This window comes from Leucoraja erinacea, chromosome 21 (genome assembly GCF_028641065.1).
Source record: "Leucoraja erinacea ecotype New England chromosome 21, Leri_hhj_1, whole genome shotgun sequence".
Taxonomy (NCBI): domain Eukaryota; kingdom Metazoa; phylum Chordata; class Chondrichthyes; order Rajiformes; family Rajidae; genus Leucoraja; species Leucoraja erinaceus.
The window spans coordinates 28,768,103-28,787,247 of NC_073397.1; the positions used below are offsets into that span (position 1 = coordinate 28,768,103).

The 19,145-nt window shown below is 43.6% G+C and overlaps 2 protein-coding genes across 3 annotated transcripts in view; one reads left to right on the forward strand and one right to left on the reverse strand.

Moving 5' to 3' along the window:
* LOC129707447 (ubiquitin-conjugating enzyme E2 variant 1-like) overlaps window positions 1–19,145 on the forward strand; it is a 193,288-nt gene that overhangs the window by 65,616 nt on the left and 108,527 nt on the right. The window lies entirely within an intron of this gene.
* LOC129707445 (CCAAT/enhancer-binding protein beta-like) lies at window positions 13,502–15,936 on the reverse strand. Its single transcript, XM_055652480.1, has one exon. It carries the CDS (start codon window positions 15,729–15,731, stop codon window positions 14,823–14,825), a length of 909 nt encoding a protein of 302 aa, XP_055508455.1. The 5' UTR covers window positions 15,732–15,936; the 3' UTR covers window positions 13,502–14,822.

Below are 19,145 nucleotides of genomic sequence, written 5' to 3' on the forward strand. Positions count from 1 at the left end.
AAGGTGGGTGGGAGGGGGGCAGTTATGTACAAGAGGAACATGCTTCACCTCCACCAGATTATTTTAAAGTCAACAGTCTGCTTGGCCTCTGCTACAACATCTGAACACTTTGGCAGCTGGCAGGTCTGTATAAAATACCAATATTTTAACCAGAAATAGCCCAAATTATGTTCAACATTTCAACAGGAAAACTCTAGTCCTCAAAAAATCGATGCCGTCCATTTTAGAGCTTTTTTTCATGTTTCATACTGGAGTAGTAGTAAAGTTGCTGCCTTACAGCATCAGAGACGTGGGTTCGATCCTGACTACAGATGCTGTCTGTACAGACTATGCATGTTCTCCCTGTGACTGCATGGGTTATCTCCGAGTGCTCTGGTTTCCTCCTACACTCCAAAGACATGCAGGTTTGTAAGTTAACTGCCTTTGTTAATATTGTAATTTGTCCCTTGTGTGTAGGGTTGTGTTAGTGTATGGGGTGATCACTGATCGCGTGGACTCGGTGGGCTGAAGGGCCTGTTTCCACGCTGCATCTCTCAAGTCTTTTGTATAGAATTAAAAATGCTGGAAGATCTTAGCAGGTCAGGCAGCTTCAATGGAAAGAGAGACTAAGGTAGCATTTCAAGTTAATAGCTTTACATCTGAACTGAAGATGGAATGGAATGATGAAAGAATCACCTATCCTTGACATTCAGTGGTAGGTTGCCAACAGCACCATGCTCTGGGTCATCATTGACCAGACATCCCACTGGAGAAGCCACATATACATACTCCTTCAGCATAATTTGAGGCTAAATATCCTGCAGCAAAATGACTCACTTCTTGTCTGCAAGAGGTATGTACCATCTTGAAGTGACGTGGGTTTTCTCCAAGTGCTCCGGTTTCCTCTCACATTCCAAAGACATGTGTTTGTAGGTTACATGGCTTCTGTAAATTGTCCCTAGTGTGTAAGAATAGAACCTGTGTACCGGTAATCGATGGATGGTGTGGACGGTGGGCCAAAGGGCCTGTTTCCACACTGTATCTCTAAAAACTCTAAAACTAACACTAAAACAAAAGGTCTTTCTTCTCCCATTCATGCAATTCATGCTTGGATGTCGTGACATTGCACCTAGACGAGTATCACTCACTGGGAGACTTCCCATCTGCGGCTCAGATAGGGATTACCATTTCAGCTCACACTCAACAAGGCTAACATCCTACCGCTGCTAATCTAGTCGAGGCCCACAGTGTGACAGCGATGTCATACAGCGTGGAAACAGGCCCTTCAGCCCAACTTGTTCACACCGACCAACATGTCCCATCCATGCCTGCCATTTGACCCATATCCCTCCAAACCTATCGTAATCTTATACCTGCGTAAATGTTTCTTAAACGTTGCAATAGTACCTGCCTCAACTACCTCCTAGAATCATAGAGTCATAGAGTGACACAGTGTGGAAACAGGCCCTTCAACCCAACACCCACAGCAGCCAACAATATCCCTGCTACACTAGTCCCACTTGCCTGCGCTTGGTCCATATCTCTCCAAACCTACTTTGGGCAAGAGTGCATCTACCCAATCTCCTGCGCTCCATCCTCCTGCGGAATAGAGACCCAGCCTACTCAACCTCTGGCAGCTTATTCCATATCAAGTCAAGTCAAGTCAAGTCATATACCGATCACCCTTTGTGTAAAAAAGTTACCCTTCAGGTTCCTATTAATCTTTCCCCCCTCACCTTAAACCTATGTCCTCTAATTCTCCATTTCCCTACCCTGTGCATTTCCCCCACTCTACAGTATACCTCTCACAATTTTGTACACTTCTATAAGATTACCCCTCATCCTCCCGTGCTCCATGGAATAGAGCCCTAGGCTGCTCTATCTCTCCCTACAGTTCAAGTCCTTGAGTCCTGGCAACATCCCTGTAAATCTTCTCTGCGCCCTTCCTAGCTTGCCAACACCTTTCCTATAACATGGTGCCCAAAACTGAACACAAAACTCTAAATGTGGTCTAACCAACATGTTATAACTGCAACATGATCCCCCCCAACCTCTATACTCAATACTCGGACTGATGAAGGCAAAGTGCCGAGGCCTTTATGACACCCCATCTACCCACAACGTATGTCAATAGTACTTTGTATCGTGAATGACACGTGGTGGAGTCTGAGCACAGGGCACTGATCACCACTAAAGCCAGCAGTTCCATTAAACGTTATGTGTTCTGTTTGCTTGAAACTGTTTACTGAGTTTTCCAATCAATATTTCCAGCTCATTCAGTCACACAGCTAACACAAACCTGGATGTATGATATTGAAATCTAGATTTAAATCTCTAAGATGTTAGTGAAAACTTGTTGATTTTGCAGGAGGTGAGCTTTAAAAAACAACCCAAGTATTTTAATGAAAAATAAAAATCCATTGGGCTTTCTGAAGTCCTTCCATGACTTGGTGAAGATATTATAGAGTCATTAAGTCATACAGCGTGGAAGCAGGCCCTTCGGCCCAATGTTCCCACGTGAACCAACATGTCCCATCTACACTAGTCCCACCTGCCTGCGTTTGGCCCATATCCCTCTAAACCTATCCTATCCATGTACCTGCCTAAACATTTCTTAAGCATTATGATAGTACCTGCAATTAGTGTTTGTTTGTTCGCCACCAGATATCATTCACATTGCCTGATTTGAGATCACTACCCTCTTCCCTTGTTCAATGCATAGGACAGTCACGGTGGCGTAGCAGTAGAGTTGCTGCCTTACAGCGAATGCAGCGCCAGAGACCCGGGTTTGATCCCGGCTATAGGTGCTGTCTGTACGAAGTTTGTACGTTCTCCCCGTGACCTGCGTGGGTTTTCTCTGAGATCTTCGGTTCCCTCCCACACTCCAAAGATGTACAGTTTGTAGGTTAATTGGCTTGGTAAATCTAAAAAAATGTCCCTAGTGGGTGTAGGATAGTGTTAATGTGCGGGGTTCGCTGGTCGGTGTGGACCCGGTGGGCCGAAAGGCCTGTTTCCGCGCTGTATCTCGAAAACTAAAAACGAAATAAAAAATCAAGTTACATTTTGTCCTTGTATATTGAATCATCATTTTTTTGGGTTATTACCAAATGAGGTTATTTTCTGATATCAAATCGCTGAGTCAGCAGTCAGTATTTTCGTCACAAAGTTATTACGTTTAAATACATCTTTAAAAATACTGTAATTTCCTTGTTACCTTACTGGAAACAATTATAGTCTTCTATCAGTGGCACCAGCAATGAATAGAATAAACCCTGCTCCACGATTACCAGAATATAAAGAACATTATTCATCACAGACTGCTGGCCACAATTATTAGATTACCACATCTAGTTTCTGGGTGTAATAAAATTCCCTTGCTTCGTTAATTATATCCGAGTTAGTGGGAAACTGCAACATAATATGCACATGTATTTCCTTCAGTTGTGAGGAACTATCTGGACTTACCCCTATGAGTTTTCAAAGAATGAGATTCTGTCTCCGAAAAATGATGTTCTCATTTTATTTGAAAAATTACTCTCCTGTTCCATTGTATCGCACATTTAAGAATAATGAAGATGGAACAGTCCAAGTTTTAACAGTCTGTACAATTCCCGCATGGATTTCAGGTTAAAAAGACCTTATGGTTCTCGTTCCATAAAGGAAATTCTAAAGATTATGAAAGAATATAGTAGCTTTTTCTTCTGATTTAGTCTCGAGATGAGTTAATTTGATCAGTTTTGTTAACTTTGTAAATGTTCAACTTTTATCTCTAACAATTCCTACATACATGAGCATTAATATTTAGCATTTTGGCTCATGCTGATTGACCTGGCCTAACCCAGTTCAGATTGGATTAATGAGGCTGAAACTGGAACACGTGTCAAACACTGACATTAAAACAGCTATTAAAGGTGCAGTTACAGATTTCATTTAGTCATGTACAAAAAAAACTTGGTTCACAATCTCGTCTCTCTCCAAGTAGATGGATGTTTAGCTTAGTTTAGAGATACAGCATGTAAACAGGCCCTTCAGCTCACCAAGTCCATTCCGACCAGCAATCCCTAACTAACACTACCCTAGGGACAATATACAATTTCACCAAGCCAATTAGCCTACATACCTGTACGTATTTGGAGCGTGGGAGGAAACCGGAGCACCCAGAGAAAACCCACGCGGTCACGGGGAGAAAGTACAACCTCCATACAGGCAGCGCCCATAGTCAGGATCGAACCCGGGTCTCTGGTGCTGTAAGGCAGCAACTCTACCACTGCGCCATCGTGCCACCCTACTTTCACTGTGCTGCCCCTGTTGGGATGTGATATTTGAAAGGAGAGAAGTTTTTATCCAGGGCGATCAGGGCCAAGCACCATCCTGCCTGAGGACATGTGTGTTCGGCCCTGGTCTTTCCTCGCCTCCAGCTCTTCATGCCACCCCCTACATTCTGTGTGAAGAAGGGTCCCGACCCGAAACATCACGTACCTTTTTCTCCAGAGATGCTGCCTGACCCGTCGAGTTACTCCAGCACTATATTTCATGGTATACATGAAATTAGAAAGACTGTCTAAATTATGCTAACAAGCCCATCAGAACAATGAGAATTTTAGTAACGTGCATATGTACAAATGTAAACCAGCAATTGGATACTAAAGGTTACAATAGCAGACATGAGAACTTGTTTGAAACAAGAGGAATGTTGCCATGCTAAAATCATATTGCAAACAGTCTACTTAGAAAAAGAATTCCAAGAATTCACCACTCTCCGAGGGAAGATATTTCTTCTTAACTCTTGTACGAAGGAACTGCAGATGCTGGTTTTAACCGAAGATAGACACAAAATGCTGGAGTAACTCAGCATGACAGGCGCATCTCTGGATAGAAGGAATGGGTGATGTTTCGAGTCGAGACACTTCTTCAATTCGTGTCTCAACCCGAAACGTCATCCGTTCCTTCTATCCAGAGATGCTGCCTGTCACGCTGAGTTACTCCAGCATTTGGGTGCCTACCTTCTTAACTTTTTCCTGAATGGCTGATCTTTTATTCTGATGCTGCAAGCCCAGGTTGTGGATACCACAGCCAGGGGAAGCATCATCCCTGTCTCCACCACAAAATCCCCCAGAAAAAAATTCAGATATATCAACAAGAACACCTTTCATTTATTATACTTAAGTAAGAATGGGACCAGGAAGGGCACAATGTGCTGGAGTACCTCAGCGGATCAGGCAACGTCCCTGCAGAACATGGATAGGTGTTGTTCCAAGTTGGGACCCTATCCAAGTTCTCCAGGGATGCTGCCTGAATCACTGAGTTACTCCAGCACTTTGTGTCCTTTGTAAACCAGCATCTGCAGTTCTATGTTCCGACATTAAGAATAAGGCTTAATCCCATGAGTACTGTTGAATCTTCACCACATTTCTCTAGTATATCCTTACATCGGTAGGAAGCCCAGACCTGCACACAATATTCTAGATGTTGCATCATGGCAGTTCTACCATTGGAACAAAGTGACTTTATTCTTTTATTTACCTTTCCACTAACTTTCAGTGAATCACCAATGTTCCTCCTAGCAACAATGACTTTAAATCTCCCCCAATATATTATTTTCCTAAGAAAAGTGAATGGCCGCAGCGGTAGTGTTGCTGCCTTACAGCGCCAGAGACCCAGGTTCAATCCTGACTCCCGCCGCTGTCTTTGCGGAGTTTGTACGTTCTCCCTGTGACCTGCGTGGGTTTTCTCCGGTTTCTTCCCACACTCCAAAGATGTACAGGTTAGTAGGCTAATTGGCTTGGTATAATTGTAAAATTGTCCCTTGTGTGTGTAAGAGAGTGTAAGTGTGCGGGGATCGCTGGTTGGCGCGGACTCGGTGGGCCGAAGGGCCTGTTCTTGCTGTTTCTCTAAACTAAACTAAAAGATCATTCCAGATTCATTTAACTTTCCTTCATCACCTTGAAGACTTTTATTACATCCTCCTCACAGCCTGCAGTCCGCTTAACTTCTTATCATGAGCAAACATGTATATTAAATTAAATCCCCTCATCCAAATCACTCATATAAATTATAAACAGCTGGAGTTCCAGCACCGATCCCTATAAAACCCATTAGGTACAGACTCCCAAGTTAAGATTAAACTGTTTATTCTCGTTCTGTTCTCTGTCTGTAAAATCAATCCTTGATCTATGCCAGCGTATTACCCGCAATAGTGTTGCTCTCATTTTGATTTTAATTCGCTTTTGTGAACTTTATGAAAGGTTTTCTAAAAATATGAATATACCATATCAACTAGTTTGTCCGTATTATTCTGGTGGTTGGATGCAAAAATCAACTAGCAGATTTGTGGCATTGCAGGTCCTTTTATTTTGATTTAAATGGATTATTGAATATCACTTGTATTAATATTCTAAATGTTAACCCTTATTGTTCTAAACTTTTCTTTTTGATCTAGTACTGTCTTTAAGTTATTTTGATAACATGGTGAGTACACTTTTCTTGCTGTTTTATTTTGTTTTAAAGAGATATATATTACTTGTAAATAACTTATTAATGTTTTAAATATTAGCCCTTATTTTAGTTTATTTTGGTTTAGTTTAGTGATACAACGTGAAAGCAGGCCCTTTGGGCCATCGTGTCCTCACCGACCAACAATCCCCGCACATTTACACCACCCTAAACACACCAGAGACAATTTAACATTTACACCAAGCCAGCAAACCTGTACGTCTTTGGAGTGTGGGAAGAAACCGAAGATCGCGGAGAAAACCCACGCAGGTCACAGGGAGAAAGTACAATTTCCTTACAGACCCTTAGTCAGGATCGAACCCGGGTCTCCGGCACTGTAAGGCTGTAGCTCTACCACTACACCAATGTGCTGCCATTCACTGCCTTAATGTTCACTGCCATATAGTCTAACCTAATTGCCTGATTTACCAGAGCAAACTTATCCCTTTGTAGTTAGTTTTATTCAGATTTAAGACACACATTTCAGGTTAAATTAATCAGTTTCAATTTTTATATATTATATATTATAATTACTGTTCCCAGTTCTCCAGTTTAGCTTTATTGCCACGTGTACCGAGGGTACAGTTAAAAGCTTTTGTTGTGTGCTATCCAGCGGGCGGAAAAACAATACATGATTACAATCGAGCCGTTTACAGTGTATAGATATATGATACAGGGACACTCAGATATAACAGGTCAATAAACGTCTCACAATTCATTATTATTGCACCAGTCTTTAGTATATATGTCCACCATGTTTGGAATCAACCAAATTCTGACAGCATCTGAGGATTTTTTTCATCGCAATACCACAGCTGAATGATGTCCCTGATGAGCTTCTGTCTCATTGTACAGTCCTTTCCTTTCAGTCTCTCATTGATAATTGACCGCACATTCTCAATCGGATTTAGGTGAGTTACCAAGATACCAATACACGTATCCTCTTCTGCTGGAAATATTGGGGACACCATCCTCGATGTGTGGCACCGTGCATGGTCTTGCCGGAATATCCCAGATCCATCACAGACAGCACCCATAGTCAGGATCGAACCTGGGTCTCAGGCGCTGTAAAACAGCAACTCTACCATTGCATCACTGTGCCATCAAAAAAACGCACATTAATTTTTACTTCACCACGCTGGGATTATTCAATGTTGCATCGTTCATCTAACGGATGGCAAATTCAGAGAAATCATTGGAAATGAATACCCAGAGAATGAAAAATAACCAGAAGCACTTTTCTCAGGGAGATTTATAGGGTTTCACAAAAATATAAGAATAAACAGTGAATATAAAAACTCTTCATATGGGGAAAAAAAAAGCAAAATCAGCCCATTTGCACAAGGACGTATATTGGTATTTTCTTGAGCTTAGAAGAATGAGAGGTAATCACATTGAAAAAATATATAAAACTTGTAATGGGCTTGAAAGAGAGATGTGGAGTTGATGTCTTATCTACAACTAGGAATCACAACCTTAATGCCAGGAGTTGGCCATTCAAAACAAATATGAGAAGACATTTCTTCACACTGAGGTAGGTAAATCTTTGGAATACTCCATCTAAGAAGATTGCAGAGGCTTCGTTTTTGAGTATATTCAATTCAGAGATTCATATATTATTGCTTCTGCGCAAACGACCACAGTGCAGAATGAAACTTGAAGCTACCATGTCATCTGTAGCATAGGAAACAAATTTAACAGCAAAACTCTGGGAAGAAGCAAGCAAATGAATACATTGTTAATAAAAATTAAATGTTCCATGGTCAAGAGATTCAGCCTTTCTAGTCAAATGTTTTACATGTGCTTTTACAAAGAAAGCATGTTAGTTGGGTTCCATGTAAGACCACATGGTAATCTAACCATAAATAAAGCAGATTTTGTTCCGATCCTGATAACTGGATCTATTTTCACTTAATAGTTTCACTCCCAACGAGACGTAAATCAAATCCTTGTGTGTAGACTGCTAATTGGCAAAATAATCTAGCCTTCAGGGCAACTGAAAAGCAGCTTTGTAAATCCACATGAGACACATCCCTTGCAAATGCAGGAAGGAAAATCAGCGGAAAATGTACTTTAACAATAAAATCCTCAAGTAATTTAGGTAATAATGCTTACATTTGGAGCGGGAGGTAAACTGGGTAAAGCTGACTATCGAAGCAAAGTTTATATAACATTTTATTTGAATGAATCCTTGTCTTTTTTAGACAGATTTCTGCATTGCAATGTCCAACACCATCCCAAGACACTACCCTGGTGTAGGCATAAGTGCATCTTGATGCCTATTGTAGTCACATAACCAGCTGGGAGAAACAAAATAATAATAAAACACCTTTTGGCTAATTCTGGTAAAGAAAAGTAAATCTCGAAAGTGCATTTCCAATGTCAAATTATGTCAAAATGTGATGCAGGAGATCATAATCATCATGGAAGGATTAGCCCAACTTCCAATAAACCCTTACATGCAGCGATATTGGCTGTGAGGAGAAATTCTATCCAATTCCTTTTTGAACTGCTTCAGCTATGATCCTCTCTGCAAAGAAATCTATCCCTCAAACTTTCCTCCTGCAACTTGTTTTTTGTTGCGGAAACTTTTCATCAACTAGTTTCAGATTTCTTGCTTTTCATAAGATCATAAGACAGGAGCAGAATTAGGACAACCAGTCCATCCAATCTACTCTGCCATTTTATCATGACTGGTCTATCTTTCCCTTTCAACCCCATAACCCCATTCTCCTGCCTTCTCCCCGTAACCTTTGAAGTCCCCTTGCTAATCACGAACTTGCCAATCTCTACTTTAAAAAGAAAAAAGAAAAAATATTGCCTCACTGTCTACATTATTCAGTCTTTGGGGTCTCCAGGAATGTGTGTTTCAGCTTTAAATCTTAGATTGTTGTACAACTTGACGGTTTTTCAGTGAATGCGGGTGTCAGTCACTGATGACCGCAGTCGCCAACAAAAAAAAATCGCAAAGTTGGACGTGCCCATTAGCCTTCTACTCATCTGAATATTTCTGTGTCCGTTGATGAAATTCTCACTGTGCCCTGTTTGAACTCCTTGTTTATTCTTTTAATTGTTTTCTGCTTGCGGGATTAGATGTGAGGTAGAACAAATCAGCAAGGTCTGACCTTGTTTCAGATCAGTTTTCATTCAACATGCTTATTGCCTTTCCAACTCAGATGTACCTTCGGATGAGAGCATGCCAAAAATAAAATTTGGTATATTAATTGGGTTAAAAGCCAATTGATAGAATGGATTTGTGTACTCTGGAATTTAGAAGGATGAGAGGGAATCTTATTGTTATAATATAAGATTATTAAGGGTTTGGACACGCTAGAGGCGGGAAACATGTTGGGAAAGTCCAGAACCAAGGGCCACAGTTTAAGAATTAGGAGGAAGCCATTTAGAACGGAGATGAGGAAAATTTTTTTTACAGAGATGGTTGTGAATCTGTGGAATTCTCTGCCTCAGAAGGCAGTGGAGTCCAATTCTCTGGATGCTTTCAAGAGAGTTAGATAGAGCTCTTAAAGATAGCGGAGACAGGGGATATGGTGAGAAGGCAGGAACGGGGTACTGATTGTGGATGATCAGCCATGATCACAGTGTGGCTCGTAGGGCCGATTGGCCTACTCTTGCATCTATTGTCTATCCATGTTGTCCAGAGAAGCAGCCTAACCTGAGTTACACCAACACATTGTTTCCTTTTGTGTATTAACCAGCATCACCGGTTCTTTGCTTCCATGATGTAACCAGTCAAGGGCCTGTCCCACTTAGGCGATTTTTTAGGCGACTGCCCGCTGTCATAGTCATAGCAGGTTGCTGAAAAAATGCCGACTGGACCCCCCTACGACAATGACTACGACAACATACCACCAGGTCGACGTCAAGCTGCAACAAGCTACCGACAACCGGCGACCCATTAGGACGGACACCTACGACCTCACCTGCAACAACCTACGACCACACAATCGACAACCTACGGCAACTAAAGTCAACGTACGTCCACCAGCAACAAACTACGACCCTGTCGGCGACAACTGAAGACAATTCAGTCGCCAGTACCCGTCGCCGGTTGGCGTAGGTTGACGTAGGTAGTGGCCAATAGAATTCACCGGTCAGCACCGGATACAACCTACATCACCTGGCGACAACACTTACGTCAGGAGAAGTCACGCTACGCTCATTGGCGTCAAGCTCACAGTCACTGAAAATTTTTGAACATGTTGAAAATCCAGCAGCGACCAGAAAGACTCTTTGGGCGACTGAGGAGACTACTCATGACCATACAGACGACACCCCGGTGACCATGTGGTGACAGACTAGTCGCCTGTTGTCGCCTAAAAAATAGCCTAAGTGGGACAGGCCCTTCAGGAAACTTTCTACTACACACCTACAGAAGTTTGTTAATACCAGAGTATTCGGGTATTTTGCTAAATCTCTTTAAACTTCCACGTAGAGGTGCTAACACGCCTGCTTCATGATTATATCTATGTGCTTAGCCCAGGTCAGGTCATCAGAGATGATAACGCCCAGGAATTTGAGGCTGCTTAATCTCTCCACTATCAACCCAAGGTTGGAACACAGTGCTGGAGTAACTCAGTGGGTGAGGCAGCATCACTGGAGAACATGGAGAGGTGACATTTTGGGTCGAGTCACTACTTCAGACTCCCTGAGAGAGGAAAGTTGGGATATCAGTTTCTAATATTAATTGAACAAAAATAACATAACTAAATTCAATATGACTTGCCAAGATATAAAACATGTGAAAGATAATCTATTATAGTGGGACCTGAGAGACTGTTAATCCAAAAGTAGTAAGAGAATCTGAAAGTATCTTACAATATAACTAACAATCTTTTGTTTTCTCTACTGTCTGACATTTCTCTAACATTAAACAAACATGACCGCTGGTTAGTAAAAATAAGGAACTGAAGATGCTGGTTAATACACAAAAGGACACAAAGTGTTGGAGTAACTCAGCAGGTCAGGCAGCATCATTGGAGAACATGGATAGGTGACGTTTCGGGCCGGGACCCTTCTTCAGATAGGTGGTTCAGTCATTCTTACATGTGTTAGTTGAGGCTGTGTATGGTTTAATATTCTTTTGGATTTTTTAAAAGCAACAGACATTTTTTTTAATTGTCAAGGGGAAGTTATGTAAGAGTCTAACATGCTAGCCCTATTGACACAGTATATTATACAGAAGAGTAAAGAGTTATGGTAACATTGGCAGTGTGATGCGAGTGGATGGATTGATTAGAATGATCTTATATTACAGAGCTGGAAGATAATATCCTGTAAAGCAAGAAACTAATTACCCTGCTTCAGCAATACTGAACCGCAGCGCTTTGAGCTTTGGACTTGTGTACCTATGTTTCGCATTTCCATTTGGGTTTAGGCACTAACATTCCACTGCTCTTTTGAAACACTTGCTTACTATTATGGCACTCTGGGATGTAGCGTTTCTACACCAATAGACTCATCCATGATGACCAAGATGCCCCATCTAAGCTAGTGCCATTTGGCCACATAAAGTAATGGTTTTGGTGACCAGTTTCCAGGATATCAGGGATAACTCCCTACTCCTCAAACTTATGCGCTGATTTCCTTTTACATCCACCCGAACGGCAGCCAAAAGACATCACTTCCAATTACAACTCATCAAGTGCTGCAATGGAATGTCAATGTAGATTTCTGCGCACATGTCTCGAGAGTGGAAATCCAACTGTTGTTGTGGTGACGTGAAATGAAAGGCTACCTATTGAGCTGCTGTCATGACATTTATCAATCTGGCTGGCACTTGAAACTAGTTTCTGACATATTGTGCCAGAACTATCACAATGTTAAGTAGGTACAACCACAATGTTTAAGAAACATTTAGACGGGTGCATGAATAGAATAGGTTTAGAGGGATATGGGCCAAATGCAGGCAGGTGGAACTAGTGTAGATGGGACATGCTGGTCAGTGTGGGCAGGTTAGGCTGAAAGTAGACACAAAATGTTGGAGTAACTCAGCGGGACAGGCAGCATCTCTGGAGAGAAGGAATAGGTGACGTTTTGGGTCCTCTTCATACTGCGAGTCAGGGGGAAGGAGACATAGAGATATTGAAGGGTAATGTGTGAAACACAGATCAAAGGGGATGGTGAACAAGGAAATGTAGAATGGTGCATTGTTAGGTGAGGGAAAGGTGACAACGAGACATACAGTCAGTAATATTTAATCAGGAGGACAATGAAACTTGTCGAAGGGCTGAAGGGCCTGTTTCCATGCTATATGACTCTATAACTCTAACACAGAATTGTGTAAATATATTGAAAAATATTATTACAGTGGGTAACGGTACTGGTGAAACATAATGCCCAAAGAGAGGCCATTCATTAAAGACCACAACGGAGAGTGAGTGGGGTATCTTACAGTGTTGCAACGGTAGGGCCAGATCATAAGGTCATAAGGAATAGGAGTAGAATGAGGCCATTCAGCCCATCGTCTACTCCGCCATTCAATCATGGCTGATCTACCTCTCCCTCTTAACCCCATTCTCTCGCCTTCTCCCCATAAGCTCTACACTGAATCCAACTCTTCACTCTTAACTTTCCAACCTACTATCCAAAAGTACATCAACAAGAAGGGTCTCGACACGAAACATCACCTTTTCCTTCGCTCCATAGATGCTGCCTCACCCGCTGAGTTTCTCCAGCATTTTTGTCTACCTTCGATTTTTCCAGCATCTGCACAGTTCCTTCTTAAACTCTTCAACAATAACTAAACTATTTTCTCAGACTGAAAATGCACCAGGTGACAATTTGACTTGCACTAATCTGGTGCTAGCTCGAATGGCCTCATCCTGCACCTATTTTCTATGTTTTTTTCTAATCTGCTGTGTATCCTCATTAGTGTTGGCGCAAACATCACCCTGGGAGAATGCCTTTAAACTCTTGGGAATCATTAGAAAATTCGCCTTGACACGTTTTAAATCGTTCAGAAACCATATCAAACTAGTAGTGTACAAGAATAAAGGCAGTGAGGCAAATATTTAGTATGCACTAAAATTGATTTTAATTCAATTTTTATTCAATTTTCAAAAAGAAAAATAAATACAATATTGTTTATCTTTAAAAAATAATCTGTTATTTCTCTGACCCACAATCAAGGTTGATTAATGCTGTAGTATCCCATTTCCAGGTTATTTTGAAAGTTTACAATAAACTTTAAACCGTACAAGCTGGTCCCTTAATCGGACTTTTACTCCCTCGTTTATCTTTTGCAGCTTGTGAGAGCTTGTAAAAGTGTGCACATATCCCTGGTCTCCATCCACCCGGGGTACCGGCATTAACTGGTTTGGAATTTACCAAACTGGTTTGGAAAGAAGATACTGCAGTTTTAGTCTACAATCACCACGTAATTCTAAAGTGTAAATAACTCTGTACCATTTATTCCACCACCCTCCCCTCCCCCAACATTGTACCCAATTCAAGTGCTGAACAGAATAAAATGTTCTCTGAAACACTTACATGCTGAGTCACTGCTGGAGTGACGCAATTCGATATGAAAACATTTCAACGTTGGACTTGGTTTGTAAAAAAAAAAAATCTGTTGAAGGCATTTCCTCTCCTTGACAAATACGTCTGAAATATAGAGCTCTTTTTTTTAATAAAAAGGGGGAGAGGAGTATAAAATCCAAAGGAGATGAAGTCAGTCAACAGCAGCACCGAGGTGGCCTCTGATTAGAACGGGCGGCGCCACCGCTGAGCAAGGTTACAAAACGGCAGTTCAGGCATGTCCTTATCAAAATAATACTTCTTTCCAAAATACAAAAAGCAAATCTCATAGATCAACAATAATGCTTTCACGCGTATCAGAGGGAGCAAAAAGCCCAATCTGTGCATACAAATGCGAGTTGATAAAGAAATAGGTCTATTTCCTAGTGTTGGGGAAGAAATCCCCACATACATCTGTAATAAGAAACCTCCGACATCTGACCATTACGAATGCATCTCATACTTGGCAAGTTGCATCATGTGTTTCGACCGAGCAAAGTCACAGATAAGCCTGGCATCATTTTACATACACACACACTCACACACACACACACACAAAATATATATATATATATATATTTAAGCCCACTGCTTCTTTCAATAAAAGTCATTTGTCCCTCCCTCTCCAGTTCCAAGCGCAGAGTTGAGGTCATTTAAAACGAGCCACTACCTCGGGTTACGGAAAATGAGCTGTAAACACTAATAAAATCCTTTATATACAAAGAGTCCGCCGATTGTCTTCTTTGCAAAAAGTCATAATATCCACTTGATTTCCTTTAGTAAAAGGCGTTTATAAATAATGGGCTGGCGGTCGGTCAGCAGTTGCCCGATGCACTGAGCAGTGTGTGTTCGGGGAGCTGTTTGAACAAGTTCCTCAGAGTGGTCAGTTCACGGCTCAGCTGCTCCACTCTGTTTTGCAGCCGCTCGTTCTCGGCGCTCAGCTCCAGCACCTTGTGCTGTGTCTCCACGTTCCTCATCTTGGCCTTGTCCCTGCTCTTCCTCACCGCGATGTTGTTCCTCTCCCTCCTCAGCCGGTACTCGTCGCTGTGCTTGTCCACCGACTTCTTGCTCTTGCCCTTGCCGCCTCCGGGAAGCGCCGAGCCGGCGCCGCGGCCAGACTCGGCCGAGTTGGGAGTAGCGGGCGGAGTGGAGGAGAGGGACGAGGTGGACAGGTTACTGTTGCTGCCGCTGGCCACGCTTTGGTACTGCAGCATCGGGCGGGCGTAGGACGAGGAGGCGGCCGTGCCTGACATGGCCCCGTCTTCCTCCCTCGACTCCTGCTTCACGCCGCCTTTCGACTCCAACGCTTGCTCGAACACGGGCTCCAGCCGCGTCTCCAGGAACTGCGGGGTGCAGCTGAGAATGCTGCCCTGGTGCCGGCCTGCTGCCGCCGAGCTGCGCATCAGCGACAGATACGCGTTGTAGTCGGGCAGCGATTTCTTCTTGTAGCTTTCTGACAACATAATATCCGTCAAGAGGTCGCCGTTGAGCTCAAAGTTGCCCCCTGCTGCCGGTGCCGTGGCCGGGTCGATGTAAGGGCTGAAGTCGATGGCGCTCTCGTTGTCACCGATGCCCAGATCTGTCATTGAACGGTCGCGCTGCAACTTGTTCAGGGAACAGTCCGACTCGTAGAAGTTGGCCACTTCCATCAAATTAGTGTAAGTCTGACCCGTTTGGAAACATGGCGAGTCGCAACGCGATTCCCAGCCAGACAGACTTTGCATGAATGCCGTGGTTGCGGAAGCTGAGAGAAGGGGTTATCAACCCTTCGCTTAAAATAATAATATTTAGTGCTTGAAGAACAGGTGACACCTTCCAGTAGCACTGGCTAAATGCGAGTCTCTCTGTGCCTTTGCTGTGCAGTGCCGCCGGCTGCAACCTATCCCTTGTGAGGTTTTAATCTGACAGAGCTCGCCACTTCTGGTATTTATATTGTGGAGCTTCTGCCATTGACGTCAACTGGCGCCCTCCCTTCACCTCCAGCCTTTTTTTTCGCACTCACTCATCTGCCAGACTCAAGGAGACGTGACGCCGCGGTTTAAAATGCATCACTATTCCTGATATCGGCCGAGCATTTTGTTTAATCCCACTGAGGTGGGGGAGAAGAGTAGATTGGAATCAGAAATAAAATGTGTTTAAACTACCGTAGGTTAGACAGTTGGACTGGACTTTGGAATCCAAGTCGTTTTACAACGAGTAGAACCATTTCCAAGTGGTGTAAATTAGGCGCCTGTGTCTATGACCCTGCTGGCGGAATTCGTTCAAGGTTCAATCGCTCTTTGTCCGTGCAAGGACAAGATTTAACGTAGTAACATGTCCCAAAGAAAAGAAAAACTGACACCTCGCCAGATAAGGCGACCAATAAATTGGACATAGAGGATCGTGGGTCAGGCAGCATCTCTGGAGGAAAGGAATAGGTGAAGTTTCTGGTCGTGACCCTTCTTCAGACACAGAATGGGTTTTAAGATGAAGAGACAGAAGTCTGGGAAGGGATTTCCAATGTTTTTAAGTAACACCACGCTGACTGAAGGTGGGGGGTGGGGCGGTGAGGATGTCTGCAAAAACCACCACAGGGTCGCTCGGGTGAGATTGTTGGGCGGGAAGAGGTCAATGATATGGGGAAGAGCAAGGTTTCTAAGACGCACTCAAGGGTGAGATTTTTGAAATTGGTTGAATTTAGTAAGAAGTGTGTTGGACGAAATGGACGGTGTGATCTTGGGCTACATGCAGCGGAGGTTCGGGCGAGCTCAGATTGGTGGAACTGAACTAACTCGTGTAGGAAGGAACTGCAGGTGCTGGTTTACACTGAAGATAGACCCAAAACGCTGGAGTAACTCAGCGGGCCAGGCAGCATCTCTGGAGAGAAGGACTGGGTGACGTTTCGGGTCGAGACCCTTTTTGAGACTCGCTGTCCCGCTGAATTACTCCAGCATTTTGTGCCTAACTCGAGATTGGTGAACTCCTATGAAATGTGAGGGTATGCAGAGCCCTGGAATTAAAGGGGTTTTGAACGTGTGGATCCGGTGGCCCGGCAAATGAACTGAAACAGGTGGGAGAGACCAGATATGTGGCGCGATAGAAGGAAGTAGTATATAGTTCAGTTAATCTGATTCTCTGTAACTGCAACGCTACGAACATGTAACACAATATTCTGCATTCTTGTATTTTTCCCTTTGCACTGCCCGTTGTACTTCATGTGCTTGGCATGATTGTACTCGCGGATAGTATGATTTGACTGGGTGACAGGCAACTAAACTGTTTCACTGTGTCTGGTACACGTGACAATAATAAACCAATACCACACTATTGGAGAGAGAGAGTGTAGGAAGGAACGGCAGATGCTGGTTTACACCGAAGGGTAGACACAAAATGCTGTAGTAACTCAGAGAGACAGGCAGTATCTCTAGAGAGAAGGGATGGGTGACGTTTCGGGTCCAGACCCTTCCTTCTTCAGGCTGAGAGTCAGGGGAGAGGGAGATGATAATGTCGGGGCTGCTGCAGTGTACGTTCAGAGGGGGAGAGGTCAGAGTAGGTAAGGTGAGTGGGAAAATTGAGACGGTTGATGTCACTCCGGCAGTTAGAAATAAAAAGGTCTAAAGTGGGTAGAAGGCCGTCCGGCCGAGTCCACGAGGAGGGGGAGGGGGGGGAGGTCGGTGGAGATGATGCCCTCTTAGCTCTCAGGCTGAAGAAGAGTCTCGACCCGAAACGTCACCCATTCCTTCTCTCCAGAGATGCTGCCTGCCCCCCAGAGTTACTCCAGCATTTTATGTGTAGCTTCAGATGTACCGCTCGAGCACACGGGGTATGAGGGTTGCAGACAGGTTGATCCAGTTGATACAGCAGCCGTTGGGGGGGGGGGGGGGGGGGGCCGGGGGGGGGGGGGGGGGGGGGGAAGAGAGGGGGGGGGGGGAGAGAACGCAATGACTGGTTTCAGGCAAAAATCAAAGTTCTGGAGGGAGGGAATCAGCAGGTCAGGCAGCATCTGTGGAGGGAAATGGACAGATAGCGTTTGGGGTCGGAACCTTTCTCCAGACGCATTTTGACTGTCGGCTCAGGGATTGGAGTTTGTAGCGTGGATCGAAGTCACAGGCTTAATATTACAAATATTCAAACATAGGAAGGTTTGGTTTATTCTGGGTGTCATGTTAGCAGTGGGGCGAGTGAGAAAAGATGGCAAGATAGAAAAAGAGTCAAAAATGGAATAGCAAACACGGAGGGGGCAATATACACTTTTTTTGAGGAAGAAGGTCGATAATTTAAGTTATTTGAAGAATTAATTTAAGATAATTACAGGGCTCGTGTATCATTTTGAAGGTAAACATGAAATGCTGGAGTAACTCGGGACGTCCCGGGAAGGGTCTCGTCACCCATTCCTTCTCTCCAGACATGTTGCCTGTCAGGCTGAGTTATCTTGTGTCTTATCTTCGATGTAAACCAGCATCTGCAGATCCTTAATACACGTTTCGTGTATAATATTAACTGGCTGTGAAGGGAAGCAGAGGACGGGCCTGGAAGTGATGCTAGGGTCCGACTGGGGTCAAATGCCAAGCGGGCAGAGAAACCCTGATGGACGGGGAAGACGAAGGGTGTTTGTCTTAAAGAGTTAATGCATGAAGATGGAAGGAACCAGCGTTACTGAAGATAGACACAAAATGCTGGAGTAACTCAGCGAGGACAGGTAGCATCTCTGGAGAGAAGGGATGGGTGATGTTTCGGTCGAGACCCTTCTTAAGACTAAGAGTCAGGGGAGAGGGAGATACAGATAATATGGAAGAGTGATGAATGAAAACGAGACTTCAAAGGGGAGGAAGATCTAGGAAAATGTAGAATAGATCATTGTTAGCTTGGGGGAGATGACAACGAAGCAGTTGCTGCTCCCGCGTGACGCCTCATCCATCGATGGCTAACTGAACTACAGCAAGATAGACACAAAATGCTGGAGTAATTCAGCGGGACAGGAGATCTCTGCATCTCTGGAGAGAAGGAATGGGTGACCCTTCAACAAACGGCACCCATTCCTTCTCTCCAGTCTGTTCCACTGAGCTACTCCAGCATTTTGTGTCTGTCTTTAATGCTAGGACTATTGTTATAATGGTGATACAAATTATAAATTGTTAATGAGGATCCCTTTAAAAAAA